The sequence below is a fragment of the Euphorbia lathyris genome, chromosome 2, assembly GCF_963576675.1.
Source record: "Euphorbia lathyris chromosome 2, ddEupLath1.1, whole genome shotgun sequence".
In the NCBI taxonomy this organism is placed as follows: Eukaryota; Viridiplantae; Streptophyta; class Magnoliopsida; order Malpighiales; family Euphorbiaceae; genus Euphorbia; species Euphorbia lathyris.
The window spans coordinates 44,089,518-44,106,118 of NC_088911.1; the positions used below are offsets into that span (position 1 = coordinate 44,089,518).

Below are 16,601 nucleotides of genomic sequence, written 5' to 3' on the forward strand. Positions count from 1 at the left end.
CATTCACTGCTGCCCCCAAACAGCAGCGAAGCTACTGCTAAGCAGTAGCTTCACGAAATCCTAAGCATTTCCATTAACTCAGACTTATTGAAATCCTAAACTTTAGGACAGAACTGTCAAAATAACTAATCATTAAAATTGGGAGAATCATGTTCTATCTTTAAAGGTAAATTATGTTCTATATTTAAAGGTAAATTCCACAGTTGTAAAAGATGCATCAAAATCATGAAAAAAAAGGAAAGAAATCAGAGGCTAATGAAAAGAAATAGAAGCAATCCCCAGACTGAAATCATGTAAGCTATTACCATAAATAATAAGGAGAAAGGTGCTCAGACTAAAAAATAGAGTTTATCCTCATACTGATATCAGATTAACGAGATTATAATCTCTCCACTGCCACAGACTTAGGTGAACCCAAGAATTTAAGATTTATATTGTACTAGTGGCATAGACAACCTCTTTTTGTTGAATAAATAAAAGTATTCATACATGTATAAGATTTATAGGTGCATTGCATTTGTGTAGAAATTTCTAACATTATGAGAACATCACACTTGGCATGTTGTATATGCATAAACTTATATATTCATCATGAGAACAGCACACTTGGCATGTGTATATGCATACACTTGTAGCAAATAGATAATACTAACTTAGCTACTTCATCAATATATAGATATTTCAATCTATAAAAAGTTAGAAATGCATAGCTATTATAATCTTGAAAACTAAATCAAAAAAACCATTAGCTACATTGCATCATCCGCTTATATTTTTGGATGCAAAGATTCTGTTTTACAGATTCAAGGTAACCTTTTAATGTCTAATAAACATGCTTAGTTTTTTTCTCTAGTTATTCTAAGCATATATAACGTTGCAGGACTCTGAACAATCCTTCTGCATAACTTATCAAATTATTCTCATGCTAATATAATAAAAGCATAACACTCATTTTAGCCCCTAAACTAAAACTTCAAAGTCAATTAGGACTTTCAACTATCAAAATCATCAATTAGGTCCCTGAACTAAACAAAAATCAACAATTGAATCCTTATGCTATCCTAAAATCAAGATGCATTCCTCCTATCGAAACATAAAAAATGCCAATTTAATTCTTGATGTAGAAGAAACAGAGTTGATGAAAGAATGTAGAAATACATCAAATCATTGAGCAGGGCTAATGTACTTGTGCGGGCAGTAATGAGTATGGAAATATGAGCTAACAAGTAGAGTGGTTGTGCCTAAAGTAGAGTTACTTTCTCACCAGTAACATTTCCCAGAATCCGGAACCACACAGGTTGAAAGCACAAGACTAGACACATTGTCAAAAGGATAAAAGAAATTATAACCAATATATAAGCCAATGACCATTCATGAGTTCAAACCATAAAGACCTCATTCAATAGAACAACTCCTTACTATGGGATATGAAATTCCATAAACTCATTACTCATTAGTATTAGACTGTTAAAATATAAAAATGCAGTCCCAGTAATGAATCAGGCGAGTTCTAGTTCCAAAAAAGAAATATATCATCCCAATGGATGAACCCGAAGCTTGTGCTCCACAAAACTTTTTTTAACTTCAAAGCTACCAACAAAAACAGAACATACTACTCAACTAGTTAATAACTACTAGCAATGCCATGAACATCTAAAACAGAAGAATATCCTATCATCTTCATCAAACTCTTCTATTTCTTCATATGACTTATAAAAAATATCAGCAAAACCTAGGGACCAGCCCCCAAAACACAAGTGCAAACACAGAAATTAATTTACTAAACAAGAGCAAACACATAAATTATAAAAACTACACATCCTACAGTTCACATATAAACACTTATTTGTCAAATTATTTACTGAGGATGAAAAATACCTAAAGAGAGTGAGCTTACCTCCAACTATTCCTTGCAAAACAACCTTACATTCCTTGTCCTGTGTTCTCAAGTTTCACTTCTTCTATTTCCCTTCATCCATTAAATTGTTTTATGCTACCAAGTAGAGATATCTCCAAGAAAATAAAAATAAATTAGTATTTAATATGATTCATTGCAAAAGCTTAAGCCAGAAAGAACAACTACAAACCTTCAACCCCATAAGTTATCGCATAAGGAGAAAATAGCAAAAAGAGGATGAGCTAAGCAAACCAGTCCTCCATCTGCTTGCTGAAAGACGATTGGAGAATGAAGTTTATTGAAAGACGATTTTATGCCCAGTTGAAGTAGTCGGACGAAAAACGCAAACGCACAGAGAAGAGAGAGGTTTAGGGTTTTTGTTCTTTTTTTAATTTCTAATCGTACAGAGAAAGAGAGAAGATAGAGGTTTAGGGTTTTGTTTGCTTTTAATTTAATATAATTTCTATTTTCTTTTAATTTTTCTTTTATTTTTTTATATCAAGCGACTAAGATAGTCACCGGATAATACGTACAGTCGGTACAATGGGCGCCAATTTTCCGCCCATTGTACCGACTAGGAAAAACTATTGGCGACTAATTTAGTCGCTGTTTTAGCGACCACTTTTGACACGGTCGCTAAAAACAGTAGCTAACAAGGAGTTTTCTTGTAGTGGTAGTACCTGTTTGTGCTATATGTGGTGTCAAATGAGACCATATCACCATAAAGAGCATAGTTTTTGATACATACAGGGTCTGCCCATAAAGCTCTACAGAGTCTGCCGTCTTGATCTACTTCAAATTCGAAAAATAATGCACTCCATAACTCCTTTTTTCTGAAAATTATCTACGAATATTTGTGCATTTGAATCCTTAATATAGGCTTTCAAGTCTCTCTAGAAGTTTTTAAAATCTATCTTCGATGCACCAATATTTTCATATCCTCCATAAAGTTCATTTGCTTGTCTATAAGTTTTCAGAGGACCAACATTCATCTATTCAACCAAATCAGATTTTTTATTTTTTAGATGAAATGAGCAGAATTATATAACTAATCAGTTTAGTATTTACAATGCATAACTATTATGAAGTAGATGGTTTACCTTTGCATTATTAACTACCATCTTTTTGAGTAGAAGGTTCATGTTCCTGCCCTCTTTTTGATATTGTACACATCCTGGAGTGTAGAGAATATGATTATGTTCTTCTTTGAACTGTGTCACTTCATAGAATCCACTGTCAGAAAATTTGATAATCATTTTAGCACTGCATCCTACACGACTGAGTGTCCTTTTTCTTGTTTTTACATCACTAGATGTCGTTTTTTTCCTGTGATATTTGTAACCTTCTTTATTGCATACAAAAAATTGTTCTTTTATAACACATTGTTTTTTTCTTGAAGTTGATACCCTACTATTAAATCCAACAGCACATGCATATGATTTGTAGAATTCTTGAGTTTTATCATAATTCTCAAATATCATTCCAATAGCAGGTTTTAACTCATTTGAACAATTAGGGACCCAAAATTTTGTTCCGTTAGGACTGAGTCTTTGTAGTTACTTCTGGTGTGTAAGGTACAATTGCAGTAGAAGAGTAACTAGGCGAAAGCAAATATACAAAACAGGTAAAAGAATCGAGTTTAGGACAAAGATGTACTTGGAACAAATGGTACATTATTTCGGAACAAACCATACATTTATTTGGAACAATTGGGTCATTCATTTGGAACAAATGATAAAGTTACATGTCAACTCCGAAATCAGTTATTATTCAATAAACTTGCATTGTGTCACATTTTTATATCTTTAACCAAATATCTTAAAACTAATCATAGCTATTATTCAATGATATAGTTACATGTAACAAGTGGTAGTATTTGTTAGAATTTAGACTATAGTTTTTGTGAATAATTAGTGTAAGAAATATATTATCAAGACAGTGAATAAATTGTTAATGTAAACAGATTTCAATATTTTCAATATATAGCAGATATAATTCATTCGGAACAAACCATACATTTAGTAGGAACAACCCATATATTTAGTAGGAACAAATAGTATATTCAGTTGGAACAAATGATATAGTTACATTGAACAACTGGTACATTCAGTCTACAGCCTTTGTGAATAATTAGTGTAAGAAATCAATTACTAATGTGAACAGATCTCAATATTTTCAATATAAATCAGATAAATTTTGAGTTGCAGATATAAGCAAAATACCAGAAGATGATGTTGTTTCGTGTGTCATTTTGGACTGATTATGGTCTTCATATTCCATATTTTGGTGTTCGGATTCCATATTCAGAGTGAATTATATGAATACAGATGAGAAATCGATCGATAATGTTAAGGATAAGAGAATCGATCAGTAATGTTGAGAGAAGAAAATCGAACGATAACTCAGAGGAGAAGAAAATCGATCAATAATGGTGAGGAGAAGAAAATCAGTGATTAATCTGAATACAGATTACATATCGATCGACAATGGTTTGGAGAAGAAAATCGATCAAGCATGGTGAAGAATGAACTGTTGATTCGCGCATTTTTTGTGTGAGGAAAGCAGTGGAATGAATTGACGCGTGTTTTTTGATTTGAATTTGGTTGCCAAAACTACGTAGTTTTGTTATGTCACATAATAAGCTTCTTGCCGCACCGTAAGCCCTTGTCACACTGGATCTCACCCCTTACCATATATTCTGTTAATTATAATATCTTATTTTTCTTTGGTTACAATATAGCATATCACTGATCACCACATATAAAACATAACAACCTTTGTAGACTATATTGTTAAATTAAAAAATGTTTCAGACAATTTTTCACCAATACAGAAAACGTTGCTAATTACTTACAAATCATTATTGTAAATATTAATCGGTTCGGTTTATTCGGGATTTTTTGCTCTACAACAAACCAATCAAACTAACTGAAAATATGTGAAATATGAAACCGAAACTGAAATGTATAGATCGAAAAATCGAACTTCATGAAATAAGACTGTTATTTTAATTAATTACAGTTGAATAACACCCCTCGCCTATTAAGAGCTGAAGCCCAGTGATTTCTTTAGCATAAGCATTTTTTTGTACTTTGACTTTGGCCCCTGAATGGGTTTATGTAGGATATTTCCTCGTAGTTGAAATGGTCAAATTTTAGAAAAAGAAAATTAGGAAGCAGCATTGGAGTTGCTTTCTCATCTCTTTCAATTCTTTGAAGAACTGATAGTATACCTTAGGTTCAGCCTAATATCTTTTACTACTTCCTGTTTCTTATTTATTAGAGAAGAAAAATGAAAAAATTGGTTGCCTATTTGTTCCAGTGTTTTGGTAAATACTCCATCATCATGATTAGTCTTTTCATTCTTTTAATCTTTGCCCCATCTTCATATTCTCAAGAAGATATGCATTACAGTGAGTGTGTAAAACCATTTGATTGTGGAAACCTGACGAATCTATCTTATCCTTTTTGGAGCGATGGTCGTCGTTCAGAATTATGTGGTTTTGAAGGTTTCAAACTCCGGTGCGTAGATGATGAATTCCCTGCTATAACTATTGAAAACAAAGATTTCTTGGTTGTATCTATAGATCAATCCCAAAAGGAGATGGCAATTGCTCCTATGGATTTGTGGGATGATTCTTGTCCTGATGATACTGGTTTCACCAACATAACTCTAGCGACTAGTCCCTTCAGCTTTGTCCCAGACTTCTATACCAAATTTTCAAACATAAGTCTATTTTACAATTGTACCGACCTCAAGAGTACACAGAGATTTGGGCAATTTGGATGCCGAGTAAATGGTGAAGAACGTGAAGCATTTTACGTATATGATGTGATATGGGGACGAATATGGATGCCTGAATGTACTATTAAAGTGCAGATTCCAGTTCCACAAACTTCTCTTGTTGGGGATCAAGGTTTGAATGATTTGGGAAGAGTTTTAAGAGAAGGTTTTAATGTGTCATACAATTATAATGAAGATTGTGTTAAGTGTAGTGATTCAGGCGGGATATGCGGCACCAATTTAACTAATCGGGGCTTCACTTGTCTTTGCCCTGGCCATCCCTATCCTGATTCCTGCCCAAAGAGAACGGGTATCATCTCTCTATCATTCAACCTTAAACACACTTGTTATTATTTGAGCAATTTGCATATTCTGATTAGAACACATAGCATATGCATTAAAGTTAGAATCACTTTGCTTCTGGTTAACTAAATATTCATCGTTTCTGTCATCACTTTGGGTTCATTTTATGTTCTAGGGTCAGTTTTGAAGATGGTAAACGCATGGGTGAGGAGTGAGTGCACTTGCTGCAGAATTGTTACTTTTGTTGGATATAAATTCTCCAAGTTCTTATCTTTTTTTCCAAATGATTAGATCATAGAACAAAAACTACAATACCATATTTATATATATAAAAGTAAGAAAATAATAATAAAATACTATTTTATTTTATGTTGCATCAAATTTATGGGAGAAAAACCGTGTTTCATTGAAATGAGAACACGGTTTGATGATGGTTCAAGAGCCAACCATTATCAAATCTCCTTCCCAACATTAATTTGATGTTGGGTTGGGTTGGAGATAGTCAGGGACGGATAAAGGGAGGGATCCGGGGATGTTGGGTTGGAGATGGTCATGGACGGATACAGGGAGGGACCGAGCCCCTCCGACTGCTGGAACCACCATGACCACGAGTAGTTTCAGCCCTCTCTCTACAAAATTTGAGGTTGTTGTGGTTCCAGACCATTTGTCTCCAAAAAATTTAGATCGGGTGCTAAATTAGCATCCCAAAATTGGCCCAGGTCCTGTTAGACACTCTCTATATCCAAAATTTCAATTTTTTTTGGCTTGTTAGATCCTAAATCCAAAATTCTAATTTTTAGGCTCTTTTTAAATCCAAATTTCTAATTTTTTTTTTTTGCTTATTAGGCCCTCCCTAAATCCCATTTTTTCTATTAGACACAATTTTTTTATATGTTAAGAATCTTAAACATAATGTAGCTTGATTTAGAGAAGTTTTATATTATTACTTAAAAATTAGGCCTTGACCACTCAAATTAGAACATGCATATATATACGAAAAAAATTTGAACAAGTCTGATTTAGTAAAAAAAAAATGTTTACATACTACGTGTAAAATTGGCCCCCCAACCGAACAATCATGTATTCACTACTAAAGATGGTCTTAGGACATCATAAGATTTAAGTATTTCCTATTGACTGATTTTTGTCTCCCCTGTGACTATGTTGAATGGTTAAATGCATTATTGGTCATTGAATTTTATGGTTGTTTTGAAATGATTACTCAAGTTCAATTTGTCTCACTAAAATCATTCTAACTTTAAATTTTGTCTCAATTAAGTCACTCTCACTACTACAAGACCAACAAAACATCGGAAAAGTGACATGGTTGTCACACCAACAATAGTCAACTTTTTACTGCTGATCAAAATGACACGTTGTTGCCACCTAATTGACTGAGCGTATTGTTTCGGTCAGCTAGATGGCAGGCATATAACGTTTTAATCAGCAGTAAAAGTTGACTGCAACTGATGTGATACATACATCACTTTCCCCGTGTGTTTAAGTGAGTGATTTAATAGAAAAAATTAAAGTTAAATAATTTTATTGAAATAAATTGGAGTTGAAACACATTTTGAAATATATAAAAGTCAAATGTAGTGCTGTTTTTTTTTTTTTTTAATCTGCAAAAGGATCAGAAACGCGGTTTCTAGTAACCTCACTACATTCAACAAATTTATATTAGCAGCTATATGCATAGACATCTAAAGATAATATTAAATGTTGGCAATTTTAAATTTACTGTTGTTGTCACAGTTTTCCTCTTTGAACCCTGTGCATTCGGGAGCCATCCTGATCTTGAATTCTATCCTAACATGTTATGCTATGAAGCACGGAAACGTTGTTGAAGTAGCATTTCTACGTTTCCACAAGATGTGAGAAACGGAAATGAACCGTTTCCGGGTACGTTTCTGTAAATAACGAAAATTGGATACACGTTTCTAAAATCTGAAAGAGATTCAAAACTCAAATCGTTCGTACTGAAATTGATCTCCACACTTGAACACAGGTATCTCCATGATTTTTTCTTCTTCTTCTGAGTTTGCGATTTTCTTCTTCTTTTAGTCTGATCTCTTTGAGTCTGGTCTTAGTTTTCTTCTTCTTCTTCAAGTGCGGATTGCGATTGCGATTGCGATTGCTTCTTCGTTGACTGGTTTTGGAAATCAGAATACCAGTTTGATATCAAGTCCTTGTAATTGGTAATTTGTTCTCGTTTTTTTTTTCTTTTCTGTGCCTTCTTAAATGGTGTGATGGACAAAAGCTTCTAGAATGTTTGGGTGGGTTGGATTTGGACCTTTTATATTTTATATTGTTTATTATATAATTAGTGTTATTTCTTTTTTTACTGTAAACACCTTAATTTTACACATTTTTTATTAATTAATTGATACTTGATATTAACTACATGTTTATTTTATTAAATTGGTAGTTTTTAATTAATCTGTTTTCATTTTATCAATAATTAGTTTATGTATTTATAATTTATAATTATTTTTATAATTATGATATTTTTAATATTTATAAATATGCCCCTATATTTTTAATATTTACACGTTTCCCCCACGTTTCCGTTTCCTATGTTTTTTAGAAATCGCGTTTCCCGTTTCCGTTTCCGTTTCCGTATCCGTTTCCGTTTCAGTGCATCATAGATGTTATATGTACTACCTAGATCTATCTTTTTCCTTTATACCATGTAAGAGCATCTCCAACAGTCTCTTAATTTGAGTCTTAAGTTAAAATTTGAACAGAGAGTGTTAAAAATCAAGTTCAACTGCCTCTGAGTGACTCCTCCAATCAGTCTCTCTACCTCTTAGTGTCTCTTAATTCATGTTTTATTAATAATATAAGAATTATTGTTGGAGATGATATATCTTAATCACTCTTAAATCACTAAGAGTCAATTGTTTATATTATTTATAGAGAGTACACTAAAGGCTACTTATATTACAGTAAATATCCAAATGTCTCTGCCATATTTCCCGCTGGAACTTCAAAATTGTTGAATTTTCGTCTACAATTTCATTTCTGTAAGCAAGGATTTATCTCTATCAAGTTTTGTTATATACCGGCTTGCTAGCCCTAGCAGTGTAATTGCTCTAAACATTTTCATACACAATTTCAATATTCTCAATTTTATTATTGCGCTAATGCTAACAACACATTCTCTATTGTAGGCAGTGACCGAAATATTTTCAGTTCTGTTAAAGTGAAAGCTCTTTTTGGTAGTAAGTTCATATTATCACTTACTTTTCTTGATTACATAAGTTGCCGAAATTTGTATCTAAGTTTTATTAATCGTTTTCCAGTTGCAATGGCATTGGTTGGGGTATTCTTCATTAGTCTTTTCATGAGGAACCGACAAATAACCCCATGCTTCTTAAGGAAGAATCAAGATTTTGAAGCATTTCTTGAAAGCCATGGACCTTTAGCTGTAAAAAGGTACAGCTATTCACAAGTGAAAAAAATGACCAATTCATTCAAAGAAAAGCTTGGCCAAGGCGGCTATGGAAGCGTTTACAAAGGAAAGCTATTGGACGATCGCCTTGTAGCAGTCAAAATGTTGAATGTGTCAAAAGAAGAATTAGGACAAGACTTCATAAATGAAGTTGCTGCAATTAGTAGAACCTCTCATATTAATATTGTTTCTCTTTTAGGTTTCTGCTTGGAGGGTCAGAAAAGAGCTTTGGTTTATGAGTTTATGCCTAATGGATCACTTGACAAGTTCATATGCGATCAAATGAGTGATCAACATTTACTATGGGAAACTATTGAACAAATTGCAATTGGCATAGCACAAGGACTTGAGTATTTACATAGAGGATGCAACACAAGGATTGTGCATTTTGATATAAAGCCTCATAATGTTCTTCTTGATGAAAAGCTTAGTCCAAAAATATCAGATTTCGGACTAGCCAAATTATGCGCTAGGAAAGAAAGTATAGTATCCATGTTAGAAGCTAGAGGGACAATTGGGTATATAGCACCAGAGGTTTTCAGCAGGAATTTTGGGCAAGTTTCATCAAAGTCAGATGTTTATAGTTATGGAATGATGATTCTAGAAATAATAGGAGTTAGAAAGAAAGATGAACAAGTTGGAGGAAGTAATTCTAGTGAGATATATTTTCCAAGTTGGATATATAAGAGTCTTGAGTTGGAGAATGGAAATGAAGCTATTCGGGAAGAAGACAAAGAGGGTGAAATTGTGAGGAAATTGAAATTGATTGGGTTATGGTGCATTCAGACAAATCCATTAGAGAGGCCAACAATGAGTAATGTCATAGATATGTTAAGAGGAAGCACTCAAAACCTCAGTATTCCACCAAAGCCTTTCCTTTCTTCTTCATCGCCTCCTCCACCATTTCCATTGTCATCATATTCTCTTACCACATCAACAGTTTGATCTCAGTTCCTTTGTTTTTGTACCACAGACATTAATATATGCCTTAACAATTCAATGAAGCTAAATATTGCTATATATGTACTAAAAAAACTGGAAAAAGAAAACATACATGCATTGCCTTAAATGTGTTGCAATATATAATTAAATTTGATCAATTGCAACATTGTTTAAAAAGTGTTGTTATACATCTGCTACTCTGATCTGTTGGTTTCTAGAACTGATAAACAACTTTTATGTGTGCGTTATATAGCTGATATAGCGGTTGTTGTCCAACAAAATGACTTACGATTGTATATAATATGTGCCTTGGGTTCTTCTTCATTTTTGGTTATCTAAGTTTTTAATATCAATACTTAGAATAAACTGTGTTCAAGCTATTGGATATGGTTTTACGTTTATCATCATCTTCTTGTACCGAAAGTCTTGGTCAAATATCTTTTAGTACTTCCTGTTTGTTTTTTATTGTCTATCATCTCATTTCTTCTCTTAATTGTTCTGGTCAACCAACTCATCTATCATCATGGAAACAACTTGGAATTTGTTTCCGTGGTAGTCACCTCTTTCTCTTCTTTCCACTTGGTTTTTTCTCTTCCAATTGTTTTGATGCAACGAGTATGTTAATCTACTGACGGATCTAGAATTCACCGTCTCTCGTAATTTATTGGTACTAAATAGATATTTCACTACAAGAAAACAGCAAGTTAGCGACCGAATTTAGCAACTGGATTAGAATCGGTCGCTAAATTGCGACCGGTTCGGTTGCTAAATGTTTTTCCCTGTTGCAAAAAAGCTGTGGAAATATTGGCCCCCACATTACCGACCTGCATTTTTATTAGCGATTGTATTACCTGTTGCAAAGGAAAAAATTAAAAAGCAAAAGAAAGATGAAATTAAAAAGAAAATAAAAAAAGAAAACAAAAATATAAAATGACATAAAATAAGGAAAAACCTAATTTGTTCTCTTCAACCTCGACCTAAGCCGCCTCCTCTCCTCTCTTCTCCGACCCCCTCTCATCTCTTCCATATTGTCCGACCCCCTCTCCTGTCGTCATCTACGAACTAATCCATGTCCTCTCACACCTTCGACCTAATCCTTCTCTTTTCTGCGCGGCCAATTAACGCTAACCAAGCATCTTGGAACAGGCGGAACGTTTTTTATGTTGCTGGAGTTTCTTGGTAAATATGTTTCTCCAATTTAATTCTATTGCTTCGATTAACTCTATTTTTTCAATTCGTGGCTGTGAATAAGGAGAGAAAAAAGAGGAAATTGCAAGAAATTAGGGTATGTTATCTCCCTCTCCAAGTTAAATTATAGACCCAGAAATTGTTTATGTTAGTGTTTGACATTCTGGTTATTTATATTCTCGCTTTTGGAAATTGATTTATGCACCCAAGTTGTATCTTTGAATTTTGATATATTTTGGTACTGAGAAGGAGAAGGTTCTGCTTTATGGTTGATTTGTACCCGTAGGAAGGAAGTTTAGTTTGTCTCCTTTTGCTTTGGTATTTTTTCATTCTCTAAACAATTTGAATTTCTCCCAGGGAAGAAACATAATTGGCAACTTGTTTCTATATATAATTAAGTTGATGGGAGCCAAAAATTTGAGGGAGCAAAGTTGGAGGTCGACTTCCTCTGCTCCTTCCAATTCAACTTCATTTGAGTCACACCACGATTGTAGAAGTGATAGAAGTAAGCTTGATAGAAGGTACTCAAGAATTTCTGATAATTACATATCTTTAGACCAGGTATATGTTCAAATTTGTGTTTTAAAAGAGATTTTTATCTTTGTTTATTGGTCTTGCACATTCATTAATATTATATTGATGATTATTTTGGAATTATTTTGTGTAATCTTAACCATTTGCTTCTTTGTTGGTGACAGAGGCTTTTGCACGTGCTGGCTTAGAGTCTTCAAATCTTCTTGTTGGTATTGATTTCACAAAGAGTAATGAGTGGACAAGTTGAACTTCACTTTTCTTGTTTCAAGTTCTTTTTATGGGACATTTTGGAATATCTTTTTAATCTGGTTCTATGTACAGGTGCTTAGTCATTTAATAGACGAGTTTGCATGATATTGGAGATGGTTTGAATCCATACGAACAAGCCATATCCATTATTGGGAAAACTTTAGCTGCCTTCGATGAGGATAACATGATTCCTTGTTTTGGATTTGGAGATGGTATGTTGAGATAAATTGATTTGTTGCAAGAGTTCAATTAATAACATTTGTCTAACATGTTCAAATTTTTTGATGGCAGCATCAGCACATGATCAGGATGTATTTGGCTTTTACTTAGATGAGATATTTTGTAATGGATTCGAGGAAGCCTTGAGTCATTCTAGAGAAATCGTACCCAATCCATGTCTTGTAGGTTTGTCATAGTACTTTATGTCCACTTATGGTGGTCTTAAATTGAAATGGCATCAACCATTGTTGAGCAAAGTGGTAGTCAATACCATGTGCTATCGATAAGTGCTGATGGTACAAGACATGTATGCCATTGTATTGTGAAAACTTGACTAATTACATTTGAAAATGATATATTCTGAAACCCTTTTGAATATTCCTTTAGGTTGCAATTACACTTTCACATGCTGCTATTCTTGAAGAATCTATATGATATCAATCGTGATAATGTTGCTAAGTACATTATATGGATGTAGTATGGTTATTGAATTTTCTTTTGTTCAAAATATATGTTGTTAACTTGATAAAGCGAATTGCATCCTTAAATAGGTTGCCTTTCATGTTTGTTTCTTACAGGTAAATGAATCTGGTTGTGGAATTCTCCAACAAGATATTCTGCACTTCGTTAATAAATTCATTCAACCCAAAACTGGATCCTGCCGGAATAATGGTGGCGCAGACTGTCGTTTTGTTAAAGGTAAAACTAGAAAACACTAAATAATTTCAACTTGTAACATATGTTTTCTTCAACTTGTAACATATGTTTTCGGAGATTAAACACTAAATAATTTCATATGGTATGCTTCCTTGTTATCTACTTAATTTTGGTACATTTGATTGTTAAATTTTGGTCCTTGAACTTTTGGCATGATTGTTATCTTGTAGTGTTCTTTCGTGGTCGTTCCCTTTAATCCGGCAACTACTCATGGCTGGTTTTTTCTACGTTTTTTAGAAGGTTTAGGAGTCCAGGAAGAAGAAAAGCAAAGTCCAGTAAGAAGCAATTGGCTGGTCTATTCAAATCTTAAGGTGTTATAAAGACGCTTTTGGTCTGTGTCACTGCATTGTTGAATTTTCTGCTTTAGAGGCTAAAGATTCAATTAAAATTTATCCAGTGGTAACCTTTCTATCCTTTGATTTTTTTTCCTTGTAATATCCTATTATTTTATATTTTCTGAATTTTGACCAATGTTACATATTAAACTCGTAGTTGTGCCTTATTTAGGTGTTTTAGGGTGTATAATTGGGTTAATTGATCTTTGTCCTGATATTTAGGTGAGTGTGATTCTGATTCTTGGCTACTGGCATAAATAAAATGCATCGTGCTACTTGGCTGATGGTGTTTGTTGGCATAAAAAATGGCATACAATCATTCACACTAAATGCTCTCTGCTAGTTGGTTGTTGGTGTTTTGCTAGTTGGATGTTGCCATTTTATTTTCTTTGTTGGCTGTTGGTGGTGTTTTACTTTATGCTTTAACACTAGAAATAAAATCTTAGCAATGTGGAAAAATTGAAAAGGTTATCAGATGATCGTTTCTGTCGTTTTTGTTTTATTTATGCACAGTCAAGAAATTAGATACAGAACTATTTGACTACATTTTTTCAGCAACATTCTGCTTGTTCTGTTTACCAACATATTATGTTTATCCACAACTGCTTGTTCTGTTTTGCAGCAAACGGTAAATTAACACGTGTTCTGCCTCTTGCCTTTGTGCTATTTAATTTTCAAACTCGATGCTTGATACCAACTTGTTTTATTTGAGATGCAACATGCTTCTGATTTCGATTGGTTCTGTATATTGTAGGAAACTTATAAACCATCTTACTGAAGTTGAAATTGAACAGACTATTGAGTAAATTGTTGAGTCCATTTATTAATGAAGAACGTTCTTCCAGGCTAGATGGCTTAATAGGGATGGAGAATTTTTTGGACTAGATCAGCTGCTTCAGAGTATTATCATGACCGGTATCCTAAAAATTCAAGATCATTGTCATCTTCATATTGTGTTGGTGCATCTAATTTAGGTGTTAGTATTGTAATTATTGAGATAAGAACAACACTTGAGATTTTCCCCTTAATCGATTCAATATTTATATATTTTGACTTTAACTTATTTAGGTTAATGTAAATAATGTATTACATTATGATATTTATGTATTTTGATTTAATCTTCAAATATTATTATTAATTAAATATGTTTAATTTATTGTGAAGTAATTATAATTATAAAAATATATAAAAAATTGTTTGGCATTATAGAGCTAATTTGTCATTGCATGCTATCAACAAATTTGGCAATGAAAACATTCTGATAAATTACCGGCATTATATATTATTACAAATCACAAATATTACCGACAAATGTTTCGTCATCCGTCGTAAATTGTCACAATGCATAACTTTTGTCCGACAGTTAGCAACCGCACATGGTTGCAAAAATCGGTCGCTAACTCACTGATTTCTTGTTGCGACCTATTCAGAAAAAATCAGGTTAGTGAATTTACCAACCCGCTACTTAGCGACCGAGTCTATTCGGTTGCTAAATGATACTTTTCGGTCGCTAAACAGCTTTTGCGACCGAATTAGCAACCGAAATTTCGGTCGCTAACTCACTGATTTCTTGTAGTGTTTTTGGTGTTTTTCTATATATAAAAAAAAACTAAAACTAATATATAATTTCCATAGAATTTTTAACGTTTTCTAGTGACCACTAGGTACTTAAGCCCCCTCTAGATCCGTTCATGGGTTAACAGGGATAATGCAAAACCATTTTTTTAGAAGAATTATTTCGATTTAATTGAATCAATCAAATCATTACAAATCAGATCCTCCAACCAACTAAGGATCGGAAAAAAAAAAAAAAAACGCTAGCCTGTGATAGAGCTTGTCATGCCATAGTATTGGCATCCCTATTCGCTAAACGAGGTGAAAAGGTTACCCTATACTCGGGTTTGATATTTAAAAGAACCTTGCAGTCTTAAATAACGACTTCAAATTCTGACCAGTCCTCCTCCGGTGAATTGATGATATTCACCACTTCTTTGGCATCACATTCTAATATGACATTGGTGCAGTGTAGCTCGATGACCCACTCCAGTGCCGATCTTAGCGCCAATGCTTCGACAATTCTGGCAGTAGGACAGAACGATAGTAACCGGCTATGACAGTCCATGAATGAGCCATCAGAACTCCTAAGAATAGCATGTTCCACTTTTATCATTCTGCTGAAATAAAGCCCCATCCACATTGCATTTTACCCATCATTGGTCCGGACGAGACCATTTTACTGCAACCTCATATTGTCGTGCGTGATTCATATCAGATCTTCCACAGCTTTGCTGCCAATTTTCTAAGAAACGTTCGGACAGCTGCATCGCCTGCGTCGATGGCAGAATCTTTGTCTCCCATACGAGTGAGTGGCGTTGAGTCCAGATTGTCCGCAGTGTTAATGCTACTCTGGTTGAAAATTCTGCAGTCTGTTTCGTGAAGATCTGTAATAGGCTCTCGTGCAAGTACTCCGATCCAAAAACTGTCGTGTCAATGTCGGTAAAATTCTAGCATTCTTTGGCATAACTGCAACCGATGAATAGATGACAATCATGTTCGACGTCGGATTAAACCTCTTGGTGCCATTTTGGGAGATAAATAGGGGGTGGGAGTAGTTAAAAATTATTTACAATGGAGGGGCTGCTTTTGAACCGTGGTTAAGGATGTGTAACCATTCCGGCGCACTAGGCGCCGGATTGGGTATCCACTGCGCAAGTCAAACTTGCGCAGCGGATACTATTTGGAACAGTTACCATTCCGGCGCCACACGCGCCGGAATGGTACAATATTCCTGACCATACCTACAGCGCAAAGCCTAAAATCAGGCTTTGCGCAGGCTTGTACCCATTCCGGCGTACCAGATGCCGGATTGGGTACAAGACATTTTAGTCGACTAGTCTCTTCACGGGTCAGACCCGTGAACCCGTGAAGAGACTTATTATTCCTTCTTCTCCCTTCTCTTTAAGAGAAGGGAGAAGGTTGA

General features: G+C 34.1%; 2 protein-coding genes and 1 non-coding gene across 13 annotated transcripts; 2 read left to right on the forward strand and 1 right to left on the reverse strand.

Annotated features, from left to right (window-relative positions):
* Positions 1-327: 327 nt before the first annotated feature.
* LOC136221377 (small nucleolar RNA U30) lies at positions 328-398 on the reverse strand. Its single transcript, XR_010685142.1, has one exon. It is a non-coding gene; the product is annotated as a small nucleolar RNA U30 (small nucleolar RNA).
* A 4,704-nt stretch (positions 399-5,102) lies between these two features.
* Positions 5,103-10,568, forward strand: LOC136217971 (LEAF RUST 10 DISEASE-RESISTANCE LOCUS RECEPTOR-LIKE PROTEIN KINASE-like 2.4). The gene is made up of 3 exons (XM_066004691.1): positions 5,103-5,990; positions 9,157-9,207; positions 9,289-10,568. Exons 1-3 carry the CDS (start codon positions 5,189-5,191, stop codon positions 10,380-10,382), a joined length of 1,947 nt encoding a protein of 648 aa, XP_065860763.1. The 5' UTR covers positions 5,103-5,188; the 3' UTR covers positions 10,383-10,568.
* Positions 10,569-11,079: 511 nt separating this feature from the next.
* On the forward strand, positions 11,080-14,649 carry LOC136220360 (E3 ubiquitin-protein ligase RGLG4-like). Of its 11 annotated transcripts, none has more exons than XR_010684501.1 (8): positions 11,080-11,664; positions 11,925-12,088; positions 12,266-12,328; positions 12,423-12,562; positions 12,642-12,755; positions 13,148-13,268; positions 13,524-13,685; positions 14,376-14,649. XR_010684501.1 is itself a non-coding variant. In XM_066008170.1 (8 exons), the coding sequence occupies exons 4-7, from the start codon at positions 12,535-12,537 to the stop codon at positions 13,604-13,606; spliced, it is 342 nt and encodes a 113-aa protein (XP_065864242.1). In that variant the 5' UTR covers positions 11,080-11,664; positions 11,925-12,128; positions 12,266-12,328; positions 12,423-12,534; the 3' UTR covers positions 13,607-13,685; positions 14,376-14,649. The 11 variants fall into 11 exon arrangements, 10 of the variants coding, with proteins under 10 accessions (XP_065864242.1, XP_065864248.1, XP_065864240.1 ...); XM_066008170.1 differs by having other exon boundaries at positions 11,925-12,128; positions 12,642-12,751; XM_066008176.1 differs by having other exon boundaries at positions 11,925-12,128; positions 12,266-12,310; positions 12,642-12,751.
* The last annotated feature ends 1,952 nt before the right edge of the window (positions 14,650-16,601 follow it).